At 39.1% G+C, this 22,778-nt stretch overlaps 1 protein-coding gene across 1 annotated transcript in view; it reads left to right on the forward strand.

Annotated features, from left to right (window-relative positions):
* Window positions 1-22,778, forward strand: part of LOC138349716 (branched-chain-amino-acid aminotransferase-like) — a 98,222-nt gene that overhangs the window by 8,898 nt on the left and 66,546 nt on the right. The window contains 2 exon segments of the mRNA XM_069337433.1: window positions 21,808-21,969; window positions 21,972-22,060. Of these exon segments, the coding sequence (XP_069193534.1) occupies window positions 21,808-21,969; window positions 21,972-22,060 (251 nt within the window).

Raw genomic sequence — 22,778 nt, forward strand, 5'->3', positions numbered from 1 at the left:
GGAGGCCAAGACTGTCAGTAGTTTCAAAGCGTTATATGACAAAGAGTGCTGGGAAGACGGTCTCATCCTGTAACTACACTTAGGTATTTACACACACACTAACTATAACTATAACTATATATATATATATATATATATATATATATATATATGTCGTACCTAGTAGCCAGAATGCACTTTTCAGCCTACTATGCAAGGCCCGATTTGCCTAATAAGCCAAGTTTTCATTAATTAATATATTTTCTCTATTTTTTTTCTTATGAAATGATAAAGCTATCCATTTCATTATGTATGAGGTCAATTCTTTTTTTATTGGAGTTAAAATTAATATAGATATATGACCGAACCTAACCAACCCTACCTAAACTATCTTTATAGGTTAGGTTAGGTAGCTGAAAATGTTAGGTTAGGTAGTCGAAAAAAACATTAATTCATGAAAACTTGGCCTTGTATAGTAGGCTGAGATGTGCGTTCTGGCTACTAGGTACGACACACACACACACACTATATATATATATATATATATATATATATATATATATATATATATATATATATATATATATATATATATATATATATATATATATATATATATATATATATATATATGTCGTACCTAGTAGCCAGAACTCGCTTCTCAGCCTACTATGCAAGGCCCGATTTGCCTAATAAGCCAAGTTTTCATGAATTAATTGTTTTTCGACTACCTAACCTACCTAACCTAACCTAACTTTCTCTACTACCTAACCTAACCTAACCTATAAAGATAGGTTAGGTTAGGTTAGGTAGGGTTGGTTAGGTTCGGTCATATATCTACGTTAATTTTAACTCCAATAAAAAAACATTAACCTCATACATAATGAAATGGGTAGCTTTATCATTTCATAAGAAAAAAATTATAGAAAATATATTAATTCAGGAAAACTTGGCTTATTAGGCAAATTTGGCCTTGCATAGTAGGCTGAGAAGTGCGTTCTGGCTACTAGGTACGACATATATATATATATATATATATATATATATATATATATATATATATATATATATATATATATATATATATATATATATATATATATATATATATATCGGACAATTAGGAAAAAAAAAAAAAAAATTTAAATTATTTTACCTTGTACCTAGATCCACCAGGCCTGTTTGGTCTATGTTTCAGTACTTGAGAAATCTGGAAGGTCACATCCTCCTCCTCAACTTGTGGATGTGCGTTGATAGATGATTCTGTAAAATTAAGTTATTTATATAATAATAAATTCAGTATAACAATAATATTCTGTAAAATTAAAAGTAATTTATACATCAATCAGATAAAACTCTCCAGAGATGGTGATACACAACATATAAAGGACAAGCTTCAGAACAAAATATGCATTTAGGAATAAGGTTTTGTACATGTAGGTAGCACATGAGAAAATAAGTGGAAGGTGATCAAGTTTATATTAACATGTTAATGGCTTTGTTAAGGCTTTGCAAGAATGAAAAAATATTAATAATATAATATCACCTACCAATTAATTGTACATCATTTATAAGTCAATTATTTGCATTATTATTATTCAATACTAATGATATAAAAATGCATTTTTTTGAAATTTTGAAATTGAAATTTTGAAAATTTTGAAATTGTTCACAATTTTTGTTACACCAAAGTTGGAGTATGCAGCAGTTGTATGGTGCCCATATCTTAGAAAGCATATCAACAAACTGGAAACGGTGCAGAGACATGCCACTAAGTGGCCTTAACTAAATGCCATTAAATATGCCAAATATACTACATAAATATACATACTACACATGCACAATAATTGTCCTGGGACCTCTGATATTCCTAATATAATATATAGGGCCATCAACACACCTCCAGCTAGGGCCACCAACACACCTCCAGGGCCATCAACACGCCTCCAGGGCCATCAACACAACACCACCATCAACACACCTCCAGGGCCATCAACACAACACCACCATCAACACACCTCCAGGGCCATCAACACAACACCACCATCAACACACCTCCAGGGCCATCAACACAACACCACCATCAACACACCTCCAGGGCCATCAACACAACACCACCATCAACACACCTCCAGGGCCATCAACACAACACCACCATCAACACACCTCCAGGGCCATCAACACAACACCACCATCAACACACCTCCAGGGCCATCAACACAACACCACCATCAACACACCTCCAGGGCCATCAACACAACACCACCATCAACACACCTCCAGGGCCATCAACACAACACCACCATCAACACACCTCCAGGGCCATCAACACAACACCACCATCAACACACCTCCAGGGCCATCAACACAACACCACCATCAACACACCATCCAGCCAGGGCCATCAACACGCCTCCAGGCCATCAACACGCCTCCAGGGCCATCAACACACCATCCAGCCTACCACCACAAGCTTATATATATACTACACATGTCTAAGAGCAAATAAAAGAAAACAGTTACCTTAACTATTGAAGATGCAGCAGGATTTTGTGGATAAGCCAGCAGCCGTCCCTCTCGACACGGTTTTAAAATGGCGGCGACTACCACAACATGCAACGAGCCTAAAGAATGTCCAGCGCTAGCATTATCTAAACGCTATTATATATTATCAAGCAATACGGAAATCTAAAATAAAAAAAATGATACAAATAATTGTATTAAATATTTATTTGCAATTACAATACCTCGGGAATATATTTTTGCGTTAGCAAAACATATTAAGTTCGTATTTAGTTTAACTCATTTAAATTCTTTACAAATAATAACCTGATTTTACCTGATGGCCATTAACATTAATGTTTTATGTTGATACATTTCATACCCTTATTATTTCAATATCTTTCTTTATTATGCACCCCATACCCATCCCGTGGGCGGTGGTGTAAAGGATTACAGAGGCACATAATGGGTTCAGGAACTGAACTCTCTAGTTTGTTTAGCTAAGCAAATAACAATTTTTGACGCTAGTTACAAAATTATTAATGTTATATATACATGTACACACTCTCATACATACATGTACATATATATATATATATATATATACGTATACATATATACATACACATGCATATTTATAATCACCCACACAAATACACACATCAATAATCTCTGTGTCACTTATTTTATACATGTTCTTGTAGAACATTCTATTGCGAACACATTGGGCGCTGCCCAATAAACTCGCCCCTCGGGGCAAAATTATTTTTTTTTTTTTAATCTTGGTGGAACATAAAATGGCCGCCTGTGTTTATGCTGTCGTCAGATGGCGCTGTGACGTCACAGATGAGGGAAGCACGTACTGCGCATTAATGCCTCGATCCCTCGTTATTTATTTATTTTATTTATTTATATATATACAAGAACGTACATTGGGGGGTTAAGACACAACATAGAGCTTAAGTTAGAATTATAATCTTGTAAAACCACTAGCTTGCATATATAGAGTTTCGGGCAAGTCCTTAAACTAATCTTTGAGCAAATTCTTAAACAGAGTTTTAGAGAAATAATTAAATGTAAAATTGATAAAAAGTGTTTAACAGGTACATTACAGCTTTACTTTACAAGTACAGATGATTTTAAGTAGGATAATTACAGTAAAATTGTCAAAAAATTGTTTACAGGTACGATGCAAGAATTTTCGACACAAAAGCAGATCAGAACAATACACAATAATGAACAAGGAATCCTAAGTACAATTAGGAAAACATCTCAGGGTTATACATTGGATTACTGAAGCACAATATGAGGATCATTACAAATAGTAATGCAGTAGAATATGCACTCATATTCTATTATTAAGTTAATATTAAGTTCCTTCCTCATGTTAAGTATCTTTGTGGTACTAGGGACATCCAAGGATTATCTTCAAGGCTTCGTTCTGCAAGTTTTCAAGCCCTTTAAGCTTTCTTTCAGTCATCAAGGCAAGCAGAGATGCAACATAATCCACTAGCTCCTTTATGAACTGGCGTTACTCTTGCGTTTTTAAGGATATCAGGGAATGTATGACACTCAAGGGATTTGTTGAACAGCAGAGCTATAGGTGGTGCAAGGGCATATGGGAGGCGCTCTTGTATACAATGGATGGGATTTCACTGATGTTCCCAGCTTTGGTTTTTAGTGAATGTATGATGGACACAACATCTGACGGGCTGACTGGTGAGAGGAGAAGAGAGTTTGGATAGCTGCCTGAGAGATATGTGTTGATATGTGTCTGAGTCTGTGGGATTTTACTTGCAAGGTTAGCACCAATCGATGAAAAGAAGCTATTAAATTCATTCGCCATTTCTAAGTCAGATGACAGTGTAAGGCCATCCTTAGAGAGTGTTATCTGGTTGTGGGAGTGTTGTTTAGTTCCCAGGATGTTAGAGATGGTATTCCATGTGCTTTTCATGTTGCCTTTTGCTTCTTTGAATCTAGTCTCATAATATGAAAGTTTTGCTTTTCTTATGATACTGGTAAGCACTGACGAGTACCTTTTAACTACTTCCATTGGAATTAGGCCACTCCTAAATTTCTTTTCGTATTCATGTTTTTTGTTGATTGATTTAATTATGCCACTTGTGAGCCACGGGTTATTTTTTCTTTTATCAGTTACTTGTTTGGTAAGGAGGGGACAGTGAGTGTTGTAGAGGCTTAGAGTTTTGTAGAGAAAGAGGTTAGTTGATGAGTTTATATCCTGTGAATTATTAAATTCAGATTCCCAGTTAATATTGTGAAGTGCATTAGAGAGATTGCCTAAAGCTGATTCACTATGTAGCCTGAATGAAAGTTTTTTGGTTTCTGGTGGTGATGTGTCAATGTTTGCTATGAGGAAAGTAGGATAGTGGTCAGTTGTTCTGTCATAAATTACCCCAGATGTAAGGGGAGCTGTTATATTAGTCCAAAGGTGATCCAGGGTAGTGGCAGATGTTTGAGTGACTCGGGTGGGCTTGGTGATTGTGGGGATTAGCATACAGGAGTGCATGCTGTTACGGAAATAGTCAACTTGAGGGTTGTTTTCAACATTCAATAAAGAAATTCTGGAGGGCTTCTGTGCAAGGGTTAGGATGAGCTAGCCTAAGCATTTTTATACCAATTTGACAGTTATTTTCAGTAACACGATAAACAACGCTCGGAATATTAAGTTCCTTTCTCATATTAAGTATCTTTGTGGTACGAGGGCACCCAAGGATTATCCTCACGGCTTCGTTCTGCAATTTTTCAAACCCTCCAAGCTTTCTTTCAGGATGCCTTAAAGTTAGTTTAGTTCATTTATTATGCATCCCATACCCATCTTGTGGGCGGTAGTGGAAAGGGTTGCAGAGGCACATAATGGGCTCAGGGACTGAACCCCACAATTCATTTAGCTAAGCAAGTTACAATCTTGATGAGCTAGTTACAAAATTCAGTATAAGTCGTCACATCAACAATGGGTTCGAGATCGATCACAAGTACAGTTTCTAAATTAAGCAACTGACATACGTGGAGAGCTAGTGTCACAATTGATATGTTTGTCCTGCACACCGCCCCCCATCCAGTGGGCAGCGGTGGATAGGTTACAATCACTTTGTTACTACTTACAGTTAGCAAACTGGGGATATTTGGCTAAAATTTCTGGTACCAGATAATTTTGAATGAAATATTGACACATCGTTGGTACATTGGTTATAAAATTGTCTCTGAATTCACTATCACATAGTGACGGAGGGTGTGCGAATAATTTTGTTGACAGTTAACATTTGGTCAGGTCTACATCGGCAGATAATGAGAATTCCCAGAAATACTTGTAACCGAGTCTAAGCCGAGCAGTAGTAACATCTAGAAGTCTGCTGATTTTATTGGATGAACCATAGATGTGTCGCTCCTCTTGCATAATAGTATTGAACGAAAGTTAATCTCCCCAAACAATTTCGCGTTTTGAGCAAGTTACCCCTCCACTCTCTCCATTTTTTTTTGGACATTCCCTGGTAGTGTGCGGAAATACTGAAAAGTGTATACTCTTTTCAACTTTGTCACCTTAATTCTCGTCCTATGTCTTTCATTTTGGTATCAATGCGTTCGCAATAGAATTCCCAACAGAACTATGTGCATATAATGTCAAAGACAGCAGCGCGCTCCACCCGCCGACAAGATGAATGTAGGCCAAGGGTACCAGAAAAAGAAAGCTGAGCGTGATAATACTGAAAAGTGTATACCCTTTTCAACTTTGTTACCTCAATTCTCATCCTAGGTTTTTCAATTTAGCATCAATGTGTTCGCAATAGAATTCTCTACAGGACTAAAGGCATATAAACTCCAAAAGCCCGGCTTACCATCCGCAACAAACAGAGAAAGCGAGAGCGTGTTACCAGGGAGCGCACAAGAGCGATAAAATGTATACACTCTTTTCATTCTGGTCACCTCAATTGTCATCCTAGGTCTTTCATTTTGGTATCAATGTGTTCGCAATAGAATTTCCAACCGGAATTTATGCATGAAATGTCAAAAACAGCAGCGTGCTCCACCCGCTGACGTGATGAAAGCACGGCGGACCATCCACACAAAACAGAGAAAGTGAGAGAAAGTAACCTGGGAGCACTCTAGTGCAATGTAATGTGAACACACTTTTCACTTTGGTTACCTCAATTCTCGTCATATGTCTTTCATTTTGGTATCAATGTGTTCGCAATTGTATCTGCTGGCATTTTACCCTTTGCTTGGATCTGAAGGGTTTTAGGCTCACCACGATGCAATCTGATAGTACCACACGTGTATATACCTATCTTCAAGCAGCAATTCACTCATTCAAACCGACTTATAATGGTTATCCATATATAAATGGTAATCTTTGTTCTACCTGTTAACCTGTCATATGAAGAAAGATTGTCAAAGCTTATATTACATTCTCTAGAAAAGCAAAGAATTAGGAGTGATATATGGTAGAGGTGCACAATGGGATGAATGGACATAACAAAGGGGACATTAATGGGGTATTAAAAGTAGCAACACAAGACAGAACTCGAAACAAAGTGTAAAAATTGGAAAAATTTAGATTTAGGAAAGAACTGTATGAGTAAATACACTGGGTTTGTACCTTAAGGTTCATGTATGCAATATTACAGAGTTCCAGTTAACTCCCATGCATGCAATTAATTTATGTTATGTTTATGTTTTTTATGTTAAAATGTTTTTGTTGATTTGTTTGTATATTTTCATAAGTAAAGCATGCTTACCGTCTAATCCAAGTTTTATGATAACTTTACAATGTTTAAAACATAAAGTTCAATATATATTCTGGTTTTCACACAGGAATTATACGTTAATATAACATCATAATAACGTAATGATGTCGTGTAAATAACGTTATACTGACGTCATATAAATGTTATATTTATGTTATAAGAACGTAAATTGGATAGCTTTACAGAAAGTAAACAAAAAAAACTAAATGTTGACTGAAAATTATTTATTCTTAAATATAAAGCATGAAAACATTATAATACCATAGCATTTACTATTATTTTTAAATTTTTACATAAATCTTAAAAAACTGTGTCATAAGAATATATGTTTTTAGTTATATCCTTTGGTTTTAAGAATGTCAGATATACGTATTTATGTCAAAAGTTACAGTATTACCTTTGTGGAACCATTTAAAAACGTCCACAAACGTTCTGTGTTTGCTGGGCAGTAGCTTGTCGGGCATGGAGTGCAGACGCCTACGCACTTGCCGATATATTGTATAATTAACAAAGATACGCTAATAAAGCCCAAAATCTTATATGCCTCCAGAAAGACCGAGATATGAACATTATTATGATTGCACCAAATGAAATATATCATGTTCGAGAACAAAGATATATCAATTTTAAATTAAGTTTCGACTCTTGCTCGGGCGAGAGAGATGAGGCGACTCTCGCCCCATCTATTGGAGATTCTGTCCACTAAAGACCCAAAGCTACTCAAACCCTCCTAGCATTATTTAAGTAATGAAGTAATATGGTATATTTACTATAATGTGGGTGCTGAATGCAGAACATGAGAAAACATATATTTACTCCAAACTAATATAATTTCATTATGAAATAAGTAAATAAGTAGCATCAAAGGAAGTCGACGGTCAAAGCATCAATGTTGTGGAGCGACTTATCCAAGATATATCGTTGTTTGGAAAGTGTTTGTTGGCATATCCAGTTGTCGGACTTCTCTGCACAAATTATCACAAATTTAAATTATAATGTTAACAAGTAGAATACGTATTTTTAATAAAATCTAACATAACTAGCCAGAAAACATTTAACATTTATTAAAAAATATATGTTTGGAAGTTAAATCGACTTCATAGGACAATAGTTTTGTTATATATACTCGTTATTCGTTGACATGCGTTCGCTACTTAAACTACCATGTACTGTACTTATGTAAAATCTCCCATGTCTCTTCGCTCATCTCACCGAACCTTACAGGCTCTGTGATATATTGTTTAATTAATTGAGATTCACAAATAAAGCTTATAATTGTATATGTTATCAAAAAGGCAGAGCTTAGTTTAGTTCATTTATTATGCACCCCAAACACATCCTATGGGCGATAGTGGAGTGTTACAGAGGCACATAATGGGCTCAGGGACTGAGCCCCACAATTCATATAGCCAAGGAAGTTATAATCTTGATAAGCTAGTTACAAAAGTCAATGCACATTGTCACATCAACAATGGGCTCGAGACCGACCACAAGTACAGTTTATAATTTAAGCAACTGACATATATGGAGGGCTAGTGTCCCAATTGATATGTTTATCCTACACATAACCCCCTCTCCCCCATCTAATAGGCAGCGTTGGATAGGTTACAATCAAGTCTTTTTTTGCGTTTTATTCAGAGATTAGATCTTATTGGGTGAGGAAAGATATTCATATTTTAAAGAAGGCTTCTTGGCTGATGCTCTCCATTGATGGAAAATATACAACCTTTTAAAAATCAATGTTAGTTTGATCTAGATATTGTAATTAATGCAGTTACCTGGTGTTATTCTTCACCTATATCTTTTTCTGGTTAATCCCTATTTACATTATGCAGTTCAGGTTTCGTCGCCAGACTATAGTTTTTAGTTTAGTAAATTTATCACATAATGGGTTCAGGGACTGAACACACAATTTATTTATCTAAGCAAGTTACAATCTTGAGTAGCTAGCCACAAAATTCATAACACATCGTCACATCAACAACATGGGTTCGAGATCGACCACAAGTACAGTTTCTAAATTAAGCAAATGCCATATGTGGAGAGCTAGTGTCACAATTGATATGTTTGTCCTGCACATTTCCACAGTAGTTTGCTTGGGTTCTTTTAATTATCTTAGATATCATTGAAGAGAACCTCCTAGGTACTATACTGTATATATGCTTGTAAGAAGTATAATTATCCTGAAAAATCGTGTAAATTATGTTGAACGAGTGCTTCCAGTTAAGTAACATAGTTCATTTGTGCGCGCGTGCTTGAAGAGGAAATGTTATCCCCCCCCCCCCCCCATTGTAAATATTTGTGGGTTTCAGACCATACGACCGCGGCTTACCCTCGCCGCGGTCGAGTTTAAGAACACCGGATGTATACCCAGTATTACAAGTAAACATTAGCAATAACATTTATGGAAAGTTCCTTCACCTATACATAGACAAGAGACTGAACTTCAGCACCCACATACAACACATCAGGGGATGCTCTGAGAGAGAGAGGGAGAGGGGGAGAGTAAAAATATCCACTGAGGTCTGATTAAGTCCTTTTGGGGACCTTAATCATTAGGACGTCCAATGATTAACGCAAAGTGAAGCGTATTCAGATGGTATATTGACAACATTCAGCATATCTCATAATGACCTAGTAGTACTTGGTGCACAAATACCTTTTCCAAAGGAATCGCAAAACATAATTAAACACAACTGTACCGTTGTTATGATCTCAGCCTACAGGAGAAACGAGTCTCCCTCCTTGAGAGTTATTCAGCAAGCCTGACCTGATCAGAAAGTCTAGCATATATTGAGGTGATAACCCATATGAAAAATAGTATGGTGGATTCAATGAGCAGTTTAAGATTATGGGCGATGAGGAAGAAAACAAATAAATGTCTGGCTAGGAGATGTGGACATTTTGCTGGAGGCGTGAGGCTCACTTCTGGAAGGGCTTTGACCTCACTTGAGTGCCAGACATCGCAGGGGAAAGCTGCGCTCCGTTGAGCTCCCGTCAGAAGGGAACCCCTAGTGATATATCTCGAAGAGAAGAGAAGTGTGTAGACGTGCCAGCTGTGGAACTGAGCTGGGAACGTTGTGGTCTCAAGTCCTGGTCGAAGAAGAGAGTATCAAGCCGGCCAGGGACATTATTGTGGGCCGTGGAAGCGCCGTGACCAGACGCCGTCAGAGGGAGAAGCGCCCTCGACCAGTTAATCTGTGGTAAGCACGATATACGCCAGTTCATAGTGATTGCTTGTAGTTGGTCGTGTGCCCAGCGACAGTAGCAATGTTTATTTATAAGTTAGACATGTTTTAATAAGGCAGAAAGCCTGAAATAGGAGAATGAAGAGGGAGGAACACGGAGCGACGTCCGTCCCCTCTGAGCTGTGACAGACGACTGAGGGAGCCCGGCTCCTGACGGAGGAAGACCCTCCCAGCGAGTGAGGACCGCCGCCGGGCGAGGTGGAGTATGGACCCGCCCAAAACGGGGGAGTCCACTCTCACTGTATGTAGAGGACAGATAGAGGTTGGAGACAAACATATTGTGTGATTATTTTTGTTTATGTGTTAAAGGGGAAACAATTTTATTGGAGTGTCGATGGGTTGCAGGTTTGTCTTTGGGGAAGAAGTTGCTGAGAACTTCGAAGCCAGCATAGATGAAGTAATTGATGAGACTCCAAGGTAGTGAAGCAGAGGACCTCGAGCTGTGAGGAGAAGCAATGAAGAGGAGTGTCACGTGCTTCTGTAGAGGTGGAGAAGCACCATAGTTGCTCGAGGAAACTTCATGATAGCAGCCTGGAGGAGCTGCAGAGGATCCTGGTAGTGAAGCCCGGAAGAACCTAAGGATATTAGGGTAGTGAACTTCCAGAGGTGGAAGGGAAGTTCTGGTGGATTACTTGTAGGGAGTTGATAGTGTTTGGTTGTCATTAGCGTGCAAGACGCAGTGAGAGGTGAGTGACTGTTTGCATTCTTATGTCAAGGAGTGTTTTATACTGAAGTTTAGAGTTACAGTCGTAGGCTGGATTACCTACAGATGTATGCGTTCTAGGACTGATAGAGTGATCGATTGATCATTGTTGTGTATCAATGAACATTTATACTGATATATGTTATTGCATGCAAATGCTGATTTTCTTTGTACACATTTATAGATACATATATATATTCTCTTGCTGATGGTGCAACAGTGTATGTAGACTTGATCAACTTGAGGAGGTTGATAGTATCAGGTGGTGAACCAGGAGATAGGATACCACTTGATAAGCTGATGATAGAGTTCTGATGATGTTGGAGTGCAACCTGATTGTAATATTATAGAGTATAAGATTCATTATTATTATATGTGTGTATGTATCGTGTATGTGCTTTGTCCAGTAAATGTATCCCAATTTGCTGGTGTTTGCCCTTGTCCTAGTGAGGCTTCCCATGAAATAGTACAGAAGAAGAGAGAGAGAGAGAGAAAGAACCAAGAACCACTGCTGTGGACAGGGTAGAAGGTAATACTAGTAAGTCATAGGGGATTGAGAAAATCACATCTTATAAGGAGAGAGTGGGGAGTCACAGCGGCTCGAGTGGGTGTGTGCACGTGACAACGAGGCTAAGTGTTGGAGCCGCATCCCCTAAACGTGTGACGTTGAGCTCCTCTCCAAGAGCCAGAAGCGCCAAGGGTGATCTCTTAGTACAAGCACTTTACCGAGTTGTGGGTTGGGTTGTTCGTAGAGAAGGATCAACGACGACAACACCAACCAACCCACAGTCTATAAAAAATTGGGGGCCTGTGTCCGGGAGAGTGAACTGACACACCCACACCCTGTCCAAGAGTGGATTTGTACACCCTTGCTGAAATAGATAAACTGTGTGACCGCAGGTGTATACTCTCTCTCTCGGGAAGGCTTACAGGACAAGATGGATAAGGTGCAAGCATTTGTGGAGTCAGGCAAGCCTGAGGACTTGGAAGGTTGCACGAGGGATCAATTGAAACAAATAGCAGAAAAATTTGGCATTAGGTTGAAAGCATCTAAGGTAGCTGGGATGAAGGATGAGATCCTGAGGCAGTTAAGAGCCAAAAATGAAGCAGCAGAACAAGGAGCCCAGATAGGAGCTGAAAGTGGAAAGGAGGATGATGCGCAGGATGAAGTGAGATCCCAAGGATCGAGTAGGAGCAGCAAGAGTAGCCGCAGTAGCAGGAGTAGCCAAAATAGGAGCTTGGAGAGATTCCAGTTAGTGCTCCAGATGCAGCAACAACGAGAGGACAAGGAGAGACAGTTCCAGCTGGAAAAGATGAAAATAGAACTCCAGATGAAAAATGAAGCCGAGAAGGAAAAAGAGAAAACCAGGGTAAGAGAACTGGAGTTGGAAGAAGAGAAAGAAAAAGAGAAAGCAAAACTAGAGGTCGAAAAAGAGAAAGCAAAACTAGAGGTCGAAAAAGAAAAAGAGAGAACAAAACAAATGCAGATAGAAGCGAATAGAACCTTGGCTGAGCAAAGGATTGAACATGGGTTGCCAGAGAGCACCACCCAGGTATCACACCCACCAGATGTTAGGGTTAGGGAGAAGGACATTCCCTTGTTTGTTCCCGAAGAGGCGGAGAGCTTCTTCGAGCATTTTGAAAAAGTAGCCAGTATCAAGGAGTGGCCACAGGAGGAATGGGCTCAGCTGGTCCAGTTAAATATGGTGTGCAACAAGCTCATTTGCTCTGTGCAGAGGATTAGGGTACGAGATCTCTGCAGCATTTTTCCCATTGACCTTGTTGATATCCTTCCATGCCCGACTTAGTGGCGTGTGAGAATTGAGACCACGGACAAAAGTTTCCTAGTCTGTCTGCCTCAGCTCCACCATACGTTCCCTGGCCTCAGCCAGAGCCGCTTAAAAGAGCCGAAGCATTTCAGCAGTGCGGGTCCTTCTATAAGCTAGTCCAATTATTCTGGCAGTGCGTTTTAGTGTATGCAATTTAGAATCATTATAATAAACATAAGTGCTATGACCAGTGTAATTTGGGTTACGTGGCCTGGACGATGGATCAAGTGATTCTATAAACTGCTCGATAGTACCTGTGAGCTTATTGTTAAAATCTTCAACTGATGAAGGCTCAGATGAACTGCACCATTCTGACACATGAGCAACAAGATTGTCTCGTTGGTCGATGGGCACAGCCAGCCTCTTCCGCTTGAACACTCCGCCGGGGAGGATAGAGCTGCCAATGCTTACAGTGGCTAATATGGCCAGATGATCAGACGCCATAACTGGCACTATTGACGAGGCACACACGGTGTGGGAGACGTGGAAACCGAGACATAGATCAAGAATACCTCCGTAGATATTCGTCGGTTCAAGGTCACCCACAATCTGTGCATCATCGTGACTATCTAATAGTGACAACAGTTGGTTGCCGTTACGATTACTGAACTGCGAATTACCAATATTCCTATGTCTAGCGTTATAATCACCTATAACGATGGTAGGCTCAGTCTGAATACAGATAGGAAGGTCAGCATAATTAAAGTTACAAGGAGTTGATTATTTAGTACATAGTTGTTTTTCTCTTTAATTGGATGATAGAGGGGGAGTCTTTAACGTGATTGGGAATACATACATACACACATACATACATACATACATACATACATACATACATACATACATACATACATACATACATACATACATACATACATACATACATACATACATACAGGGATGGCAGGTCCTGCCTCACAGGGTTACTTGAATTCTACGACCAGGCAACAAAAATAAGGCAAGAAAGAGAAGGGTGGGCAGACTGCATATTTTTGGATTGTCAGAAAGCCTTTGATACAGTGCCACACAAGAGGCTAGTGCGAAAGTTGGAGATGCAGGCTGGAGTGAGAGGGAAGGTACTCCGGTGGTTAGAGGAGTACCTAAGCAACAGGAGACAACGAGTCTGTGTGAGGGGTGAGGTCTCAGATTGGCGAGACGTCACAAGTGGAGTCCCGCAGAGGTCAGTCCTTGGACCTATACTGTTTCTGGTATATGTAAATGATCTCCCAGAGGGTATAGATTCGTTCCTCTCAATGTTTGCCGATGATGCAAAAATTATGAGGAGGATTGAAACAGAGGATGATAGTAGGAGGCTACAAGATGACCTGGATAGACTGAGTGAATGGTCCAACAAATGGCTGTTGAAGTTCAACCCGAGTAAATGCAAAGTAATGAAACTAGGCAGTGGAAACAGGAGGCCAGGCACAGGATACAGAATAGGAGATGAAGTACTTAATGAAACAGACAGAGAGAAAGATCTAGGAGTTGATATCACACCAAACCTGTCTCCTGAAGCCCACATAAAGAGAATAACGTCTGCGGCATATGCGAGGCTGGCTAACATCAGAACGGCGTTCAGGAACCTGTGTAAGGAATCATTCAGAATCTTGTACACCACATATGTAAGACCATACATACGTAAGACAGGGGCCTCGTAGCCTGGTGGATAGCGCGCAGGACTCGTAATTCTGTGACGCGGGTTCGATTCCCGCACGAGGCAGAAACAAATGGGCAAAGTTTCTTTCACCCTGAATGCCCCTGTTACCTAGCAGTAAATAGGTACCTGGGTGTTAGTCAGCTGTCACGGGCTGCTTCCTGGGGGTGGAGGCCTGGTCGAGGACCGGGCCGCGGGGACACTAAAGCCCCGAAATCATCTCAAGATAACCTCAAGATGACCAATCCTGGAGTATGCGGCCCCAGCATGGAGCCCGTACCTTGTCAAGCACAAGACGAAGCTGGAAAAAGTCCAAAGGTATGCTACTAGACTAGTCCCAGAACTAAGAGGCATGAGTTATGAGGAAAGGCTGCGGGAAATGCACCTTACGACACTGGAAGACAGAAGAGTAAGGGGGGACATGATCACAACCTACAAAATCCTCAGGGGAATCGACCGGGTAAACAAGGATGAACTATTCAACACTGGTGGGACGCGAACAAGGGGACACAGGTGGAAGCTGAGTACCCAAATGAGCCACAGAGACGTTAGAAAGAACTTTTTCAGTGTCAGAGTAGTTAGTAAATGGAATGCATTAGGAAGTGATGTGGTGGAGGCTGACTCCATACACAGTTTCAAATGTAGATATGATAGAGCCCAATAGGCTCAGGAATCTGTACACCAGTTGATTGACGGTTGAGAGGCGGGACCAAAGAGCCAGAGCTCAACCCCCGCAAGCACAATTAGGTGAGTACAATTAGGTGAGTACATACATACATACATACATACATACATACATACATACATACATACATGCATGTGTACATACATACATACATACATACATACATACATACATACATACATACATACATACATACATACATACATACATGCATGCGTACATACATCCATCCATCCATACATACATACATACATACATACATACATACATACATACATACATACATGCATACATGCATACATGCATACATACATACATACATACATACATACATACATACATACATACATACATACATACATACATACATACATACATGCATGCATGCATGCATACATACATGCATACATGCATGCATACATACATGCATACATACATACATACATGCATACATGCATACATACATGCATACATACATGCATACATGCATACATACATACATACATACATACATACATACATACATACATACATACATACATACATACATACATACATCCATCCATCCATCCATACATACATACATACATACATACATACATACATACATACATACATACATACATACATACATACATACACACATACACGCATACATGCATACATACATACATACATACATACATTCATACATACATACATACATACATACATACATACATACATACATACATACATACATACATACATGCATACATACATACATACATGCGTACATACATACATACATACATACATACATACATACATGCGTACATACATACATACATACATACATACATACATACATACATACATACATACATACATACATACATACATACATACATACATACATACATTCGTACATACATACATACATACATACATACATACATACATACATACATACATACATACATACATACATACATACATACATACATACATACATGCATACATGCATACATACATACATACATACATGCATACATACATACATACATGCATACATGCGTACATACATACATGCGTACATACATACATACATACATACATACATACATACATACATACATGCGTACATACATACATACATACATACATACATACATACATACATACATACATACATACATACATACATACATACATGCGTACATACATACATCCATACATACATGCATGCGTACATACATCCATCCATCCATACATACATACATACATACATACATACATACATACATACATACATACATACATACATACATACATACATGCATGCGTACATACATACATACATGCGTATATACATACATACATACATACATACATACATACATGCATACATACATACATGCATACATACATACATGCGTACATACATACATACATACATACATACATACATACATACATACATACATACATACATACATACATACATACATACATGCGTACATACATACATCCATACATATATGCATGCGTACATACATCCATCCATACATACATATACATACATACATACATACATACATACATACATACATACATACATACATACATACATACATACATACATACATACATACATACATACATACACGTCCAGTCAGCATATAGCTATTTCGGGACAAAATCCAATACAGTTTATAATGGTGAGACGCCACTGTGATGAGGAGTTTAAATATCACAGGAACTGTAGGTTAATGTGTGACATAAGTGAGGTTAGATGAGGCATCTACAAGCATCAGCTGGAGGCTGGGGAAGTGTTGTGGAGGCTGGTGGTACTATGCCCAGATGTTGGAGGGTGGATTTGACTCTCCCACCCTCCCTACAACTCCCCCCACCCCCCCCACATTGACCGCAGTACGTCTAAGGTTACTTTCCACTCTCGCTTACCAAGGGTATAACCCCCCCCCCCCCAACACACAGACATGCATCAGATTCTTAACTTACAATATTTATGATTTACCAATTTATGTTACTACACTGACTCAATTTCACAATATTGTGTAAACTTTGATGAATCGCTCGTCTTTGGGTCATCCAATAATGTTAGCAGACTTCTAGATGACTTCTGACTTCAGACTTATGAATTTTTTGGCTAGCTCCTCAAGATTGTAACTTGCTTAGTTAATAAATTGTGTGTTCAGTCCCTGAACCCATTTTGTGATAAATTTACTAAACTAAAAACTATAGTCTGGCGACGAAACCTGAACTGCATAATGTAAATAGGGATTAACCAGAAAAAGATATAGGTGAAGAATAACACCAGGTAACTGCATTAATTACAATATCTAGATCAAACTAACATTGATTTTCAAAAGTTTGTATATTTTCCATCAATGGAGAGCATCAGCCAAGAAGCCTTCTTTAAAATATGAATATCTTTCCTCACCCAATAAGATCTAATCTCTGAATAAAACGCAAAAAAAGACTTGATTGTAACCTATCCAACGCTGCCTATTAGATGGGGGAGAGGGGGTTATGTGTAGGATAAACATATCAATTGGGACACTAGCCCTCCATATATGTCAGTTGCTTAAATTATAAACTGTACTTGTGGTCGGTCTCGAGCCCATTGTTGATGTGACAATGTGCATTGACTTTTGTAACTAGCTTATCAAGATTATAACTTCCTTGGCTATATGAATTGTGGGGCTCAGTCCCTGAGCCCATTATGTGCCTCTGTAACACTCCACTATCGCTCATAGGATGGGTATGGGGTGCATAATAAATGAACCAAAATAAGCTCTGCCTTTTTGATAACATATACAATTATAAGCTTTATTTGTGAATCTCAATTAATTAAACAATATATCACAGAGCCTGTAGGGTTCGGTGAGATGAGCGAAGAGACATGGGAGATTTTACATAAGTACAGTACATGGTAGTTTAAGTAGCGAACGCATGTCAACGAATAACGAGTATATATAACAAAACTATTGTCCTATGAAGTCGATTTAACTTCCAAACATATATTTTTTAATAAATGTTAAATGTTTTCTGGCTAGTTATGTTAGATTTTATTAAAAATACGTATTCTACTTGTTAACATTATAATTTAAATTTGTGATAATTTGTGCAGAGAAGTCCGACAACTGGATATGCCAACAAACACTTTCCAAACAACGATATATCTTGGATAAGTCGCTCCACAACATTGATGCTTTGACCGTCGACTTCCTTTGATGCTACTTATTTACTTATTTCATAATGAAATTATATTAGTTTGGAGTAAATATATGTTTTCTCATGTTCTGCATTCAGCACCCACATTATAGTAAATATACCATATTACTTCATTACTTAAATAATGCTAGGAGGGTTTGAGTAGCTTTGGGTCTTTAGTGGACAGAATCTCCAATAGATGGGGCGAGAGTCGCCTCATCTCTCTCGCCCGAGCAAGAGTCGAAACTTAATTTAAAATTGATATATCTTTGTTCTCGAACATGATATATTTCATTTGGTGCAATCATAATAATGTTCATATCTCGGTCTTTCTGGAGGCATATAAGATTTTGGGCTTTATTAGCGTATCTTTGTTAATTATACAATATATCGGCAAGTGCGTAGGCGTCTGCACTCCATGCCCGACAAGCTACTGAGCGCTACTATAAAAACACATGTATCTTCACTTGAGCTATAAATATGTCTATTGTAATGTATTTAAAATGAAGCTCTTATTTCTATCTTGCTTAAGACATATAAAACATTTGTGTTTATTAACGAATTTACGTGAAATAAACATTGATCTGAGAGAGAGTTGCTCTGTCGTTCAGTCTGTACGGGGTGGGAGCTCCGTAATTTTTAAAATACATGTATCTTCATTAGAACTTTAAATATGTCTATGGTAAAGTGTTTAAAGTGAAGCTTATATGTCTGCCTTTCTTGAGACATATAAAACATATATGTTTATTAACGAATTCACGTGAACTAACATTGTTCTGAGAGAGAGTTGCTCGGTCGATCAATCTGTCCGGGGTTAAAGCTCGGCTATTATAAAAGTACACGTATCTTCGCTTTAAATTTAAATATGCCCATGGTAAGGTATTTAGAATGAAGCTTATATTTCTATCTTCCTTGTGACATATAAAACTCTTACGTTTATTAAGGAATCTGTGTGAAATAGGCATGGTTCTGAGATGAATGCTGCGGTTTTCGAGCTCGACGCGCGGCAATGGACGCCATACACATCCAGTAGGTGTTATTGGACCCAATACCCATTTTATTTGTGGTTGGAGCCCCATACCCATTCTATGGGTGGTTGGAGCCCCATACCCATCCTGTGGGTTGTAGTGGACGCCATACTCATCCTGTGGGTGGTATTGGACCCAATACCCTTCCTTTGGGTGGATGTGATCCCCATACTCATCCTGTAGGTGGATGTGACCCTCATACCCATCCTGTGGGTGGTATTGGACCCCTTTCCAACCTAACAGGCGGTAGGTGACAATATACCCATCCTAGCTATAGTTGGTATAGTAGACACAATACCGTCCTGTTTGTAGTAGTTTACCCCATAGACATTCATATGTAACATCGTTTTCTGTTAGCGTTCCTACAAAACATCCTTTAAATATTTGTAAAGCACAAACTATGGTATATAATATTGATTGGTGAAGCACTGTTATTCTATGTAATAATTTATAGTGCTTATTATAATTTACTAAGAACAACTAATATTTCTCAAAACAAAACTACGAGCCTTCAATAGGAAGTAGCTGATCTGTAATATTCTAAGAGCATGGACAATAGTAGGTAAATTTCACAACCCATGTGGGACCTGAAAACTACAATTTTCATTATAATTGAACCAAACACGAATATTCTGCTATCTATGTTGATGGACGGGTACTGTGAGACGTAAATTGGTACGTGAGGAAGAGTTTGGGCCTTGGTAAAAAAAGTAACTGGGAATATATCACATATTTACTAATTCATATTCAACATATTGACTTTAAGCATTAAGTCATATATGTGCTGTCTTGTGTGAGAACGGGTTGCACAAAGCCCCACCCGAGAGCCAACATGTCTGTGAACACATCAAACGAGGGCTTGGATAGACGCCAAGGCACTGAACCCCGAAAAACCCGAAGAGGAAGCTGGCGACACAGAAGACGACACAAGGGGCCCCCCCCTGGGGTCGAACCCAGCGATCGCGAGAGAGGCGGAAGGGACGTCCACGAAGGAACCAGAACTGCCGACGAAGCCAAACTCGGCCCGGTGGGTAGACCATCATTGCAAAGTTCCGACCCTCGAGCAACCTCAGAGTAACCTGGGAGCCCCCAGAAACAAACACATGCTGGACTACAGCTGAAACAGAGACTCTGGAGGGAGAGACAAGGAAGCGGTTCGAGAGTCCTACACAGGCCCCAGCCTAGTCCGAACCTGGGAAGGGACCAGATGGGACGTCTGCTAGTTCACCAGGAACCCCACAATCACATCAGCTTAGAACTAGAGAGTGGATCGCTGGCGCAGTGGGTCTGGGGCTCCCCCTTTCCCCTCCTTTGGAGGGGAAAGGGGGGAGCCCCTTCATGCGCAGATATGTGGTGTGGCTCATGTGTTGTCATACTCCTTTGCTCGTTTTCATTTGGAAAGTTCTGTCCACTCATTTGTCTGTTTGTCATTTTAACCAGAATAGAGGGTTTGTTTTGAGGCGCTTACCTTTTTATTTACCTGGCCCGGTCGATGGCAGACATAGAGTGCTGCAAATCCCATGTGCATTTCTATAAGCCATTGCTCCTCGGGCCTCTCTGAGGGAGCTAGGTTCTGGCTTGAGGTCCCTGGTAGGCCTAGAACTCGTACATACTATTGATGCCGAAGCGTAATGATATACATATCAGCCTGGATAGCTCCGGGGAGTCGAAGGGGCACCCCCCTCCCCGTAGAAATACCATTCTTATGTAATCTCGCCAACCCATTGTACTTTCTTACAAATAAATTATGTAATACACTCAGGTTCACCGTGATACATGTAAACACTTCATATTTATGTAACATGAAAATTTTTCAGGAAATTGTGTAACCTATTACTGTTGCCTACTGGATAGATATCGAGTGCATGATTATTCAATTAAACTACAGTATATAATAATGTGTAACTGACGCATCACATATGTAAATTGCTAAGCTTAAAAGACTGTTTGTGAACCATTTGTGCTATAAAGACTATTGATGCAGTATACAGTATTTACATTGACGTATGTAAGTGGCTTTTCAGGATTGTAATTTCTTTACCTAAATGAAGTTTGGGATTCAGTTCCTGAGCCCATTATGTGCTTGTGTAACCTTTTTCACTGCTGCCCACTGGGTGGGTATGGGGGGTGCATAATTTATGAAAAAACAATGTTATGATCAGTAGTGATGAATTCAGAATTCATTAATAATGTTCCACAGCTAATCACTCATTTGCTTTACAGTTATTTGAGGGCATGAAAGCTTTTCGTGGTGTTGATGACGAAATCAGACTTTTCCGGCCTGAGAAGAACATGGAACGCATGAACCGAACAGCTACTCGTTCATCTCTTCCTAATTTTGATGGCAACGAGTTAATCGAGCTACTAAAAAACTTATCAGTATAGACCAAGAATGGGTGCCACATGCTGAATCGTCTAGTTTATATATCAGGCCTACCTTAATAGGAACAGAGGTTAGTAGTGACTGTGTGTATTATAGTATGATAAGACTAATTTGTATATTTTATTAAGACATATTTATTTTGGATCTCCATCCTTCTTTAAACATTACTTATTGCCAGTTCCTTACACTACGCATGCCTCGTAGGTATTTCCTACGGGATACCTTATTCTTTTGTCGAATATTTGTTCTTTCCTCTGACAAGTTTCCATTCAGTACCTCAAGACCATCTCATTTATAGACTTGAAACTTGATATGCAATGCTATACAATACTTTATAGATTTGTATCATTAACAAGTGTGGTAGTCAAAACACTAGAAAAAATAGTTAAAACCAAATGGGTAGAACATCTGGAGAATAAGAACATAACAGACACAGTATGGTTTTCGAACATGAATATCCTGTGTAACGAATCTGCTTAGTTTTTATGGTAGAGCCACAAAGATTCTACAGGAAAGAGGTGGTTGGGTTGACTTTGTCTGGATCTAAAATAGGCTTTTGACAGTCCAACACAAGAGGTCATTTTGGAAACTGGAACATACTGAATGGGTGACGGGGAGATTGCTGACGTGGATGAAAAGTTTTTTAAATGACAAAGATAAGGACGGTAATCAGAGGCCCATGTGCATGGAAATAGGCTTACAGGTTCCGGAAGATGAGAGGAAATGTCAGCACTGTGGATAAATGCCCGACAGACCACTGGAACATTATCTAACACAGTGCAGAGTTA

This window comes from Procambarus clarkii, chromosome 37 (assembly GCF_040958095.1).
Source record: "Procambarus clarkii isolate CNS0578487 chromosome 37, FALCON_Pclarkii_2.0, whole genome shotgun sequence".
In the NCBI taxonomy this organism is placed as follows: Eukaryota; Metazoa; Arthropoda; class Malacostraca; order Decapoda; family Cambaridae; genus Procambarus; species Procambarus clarkii.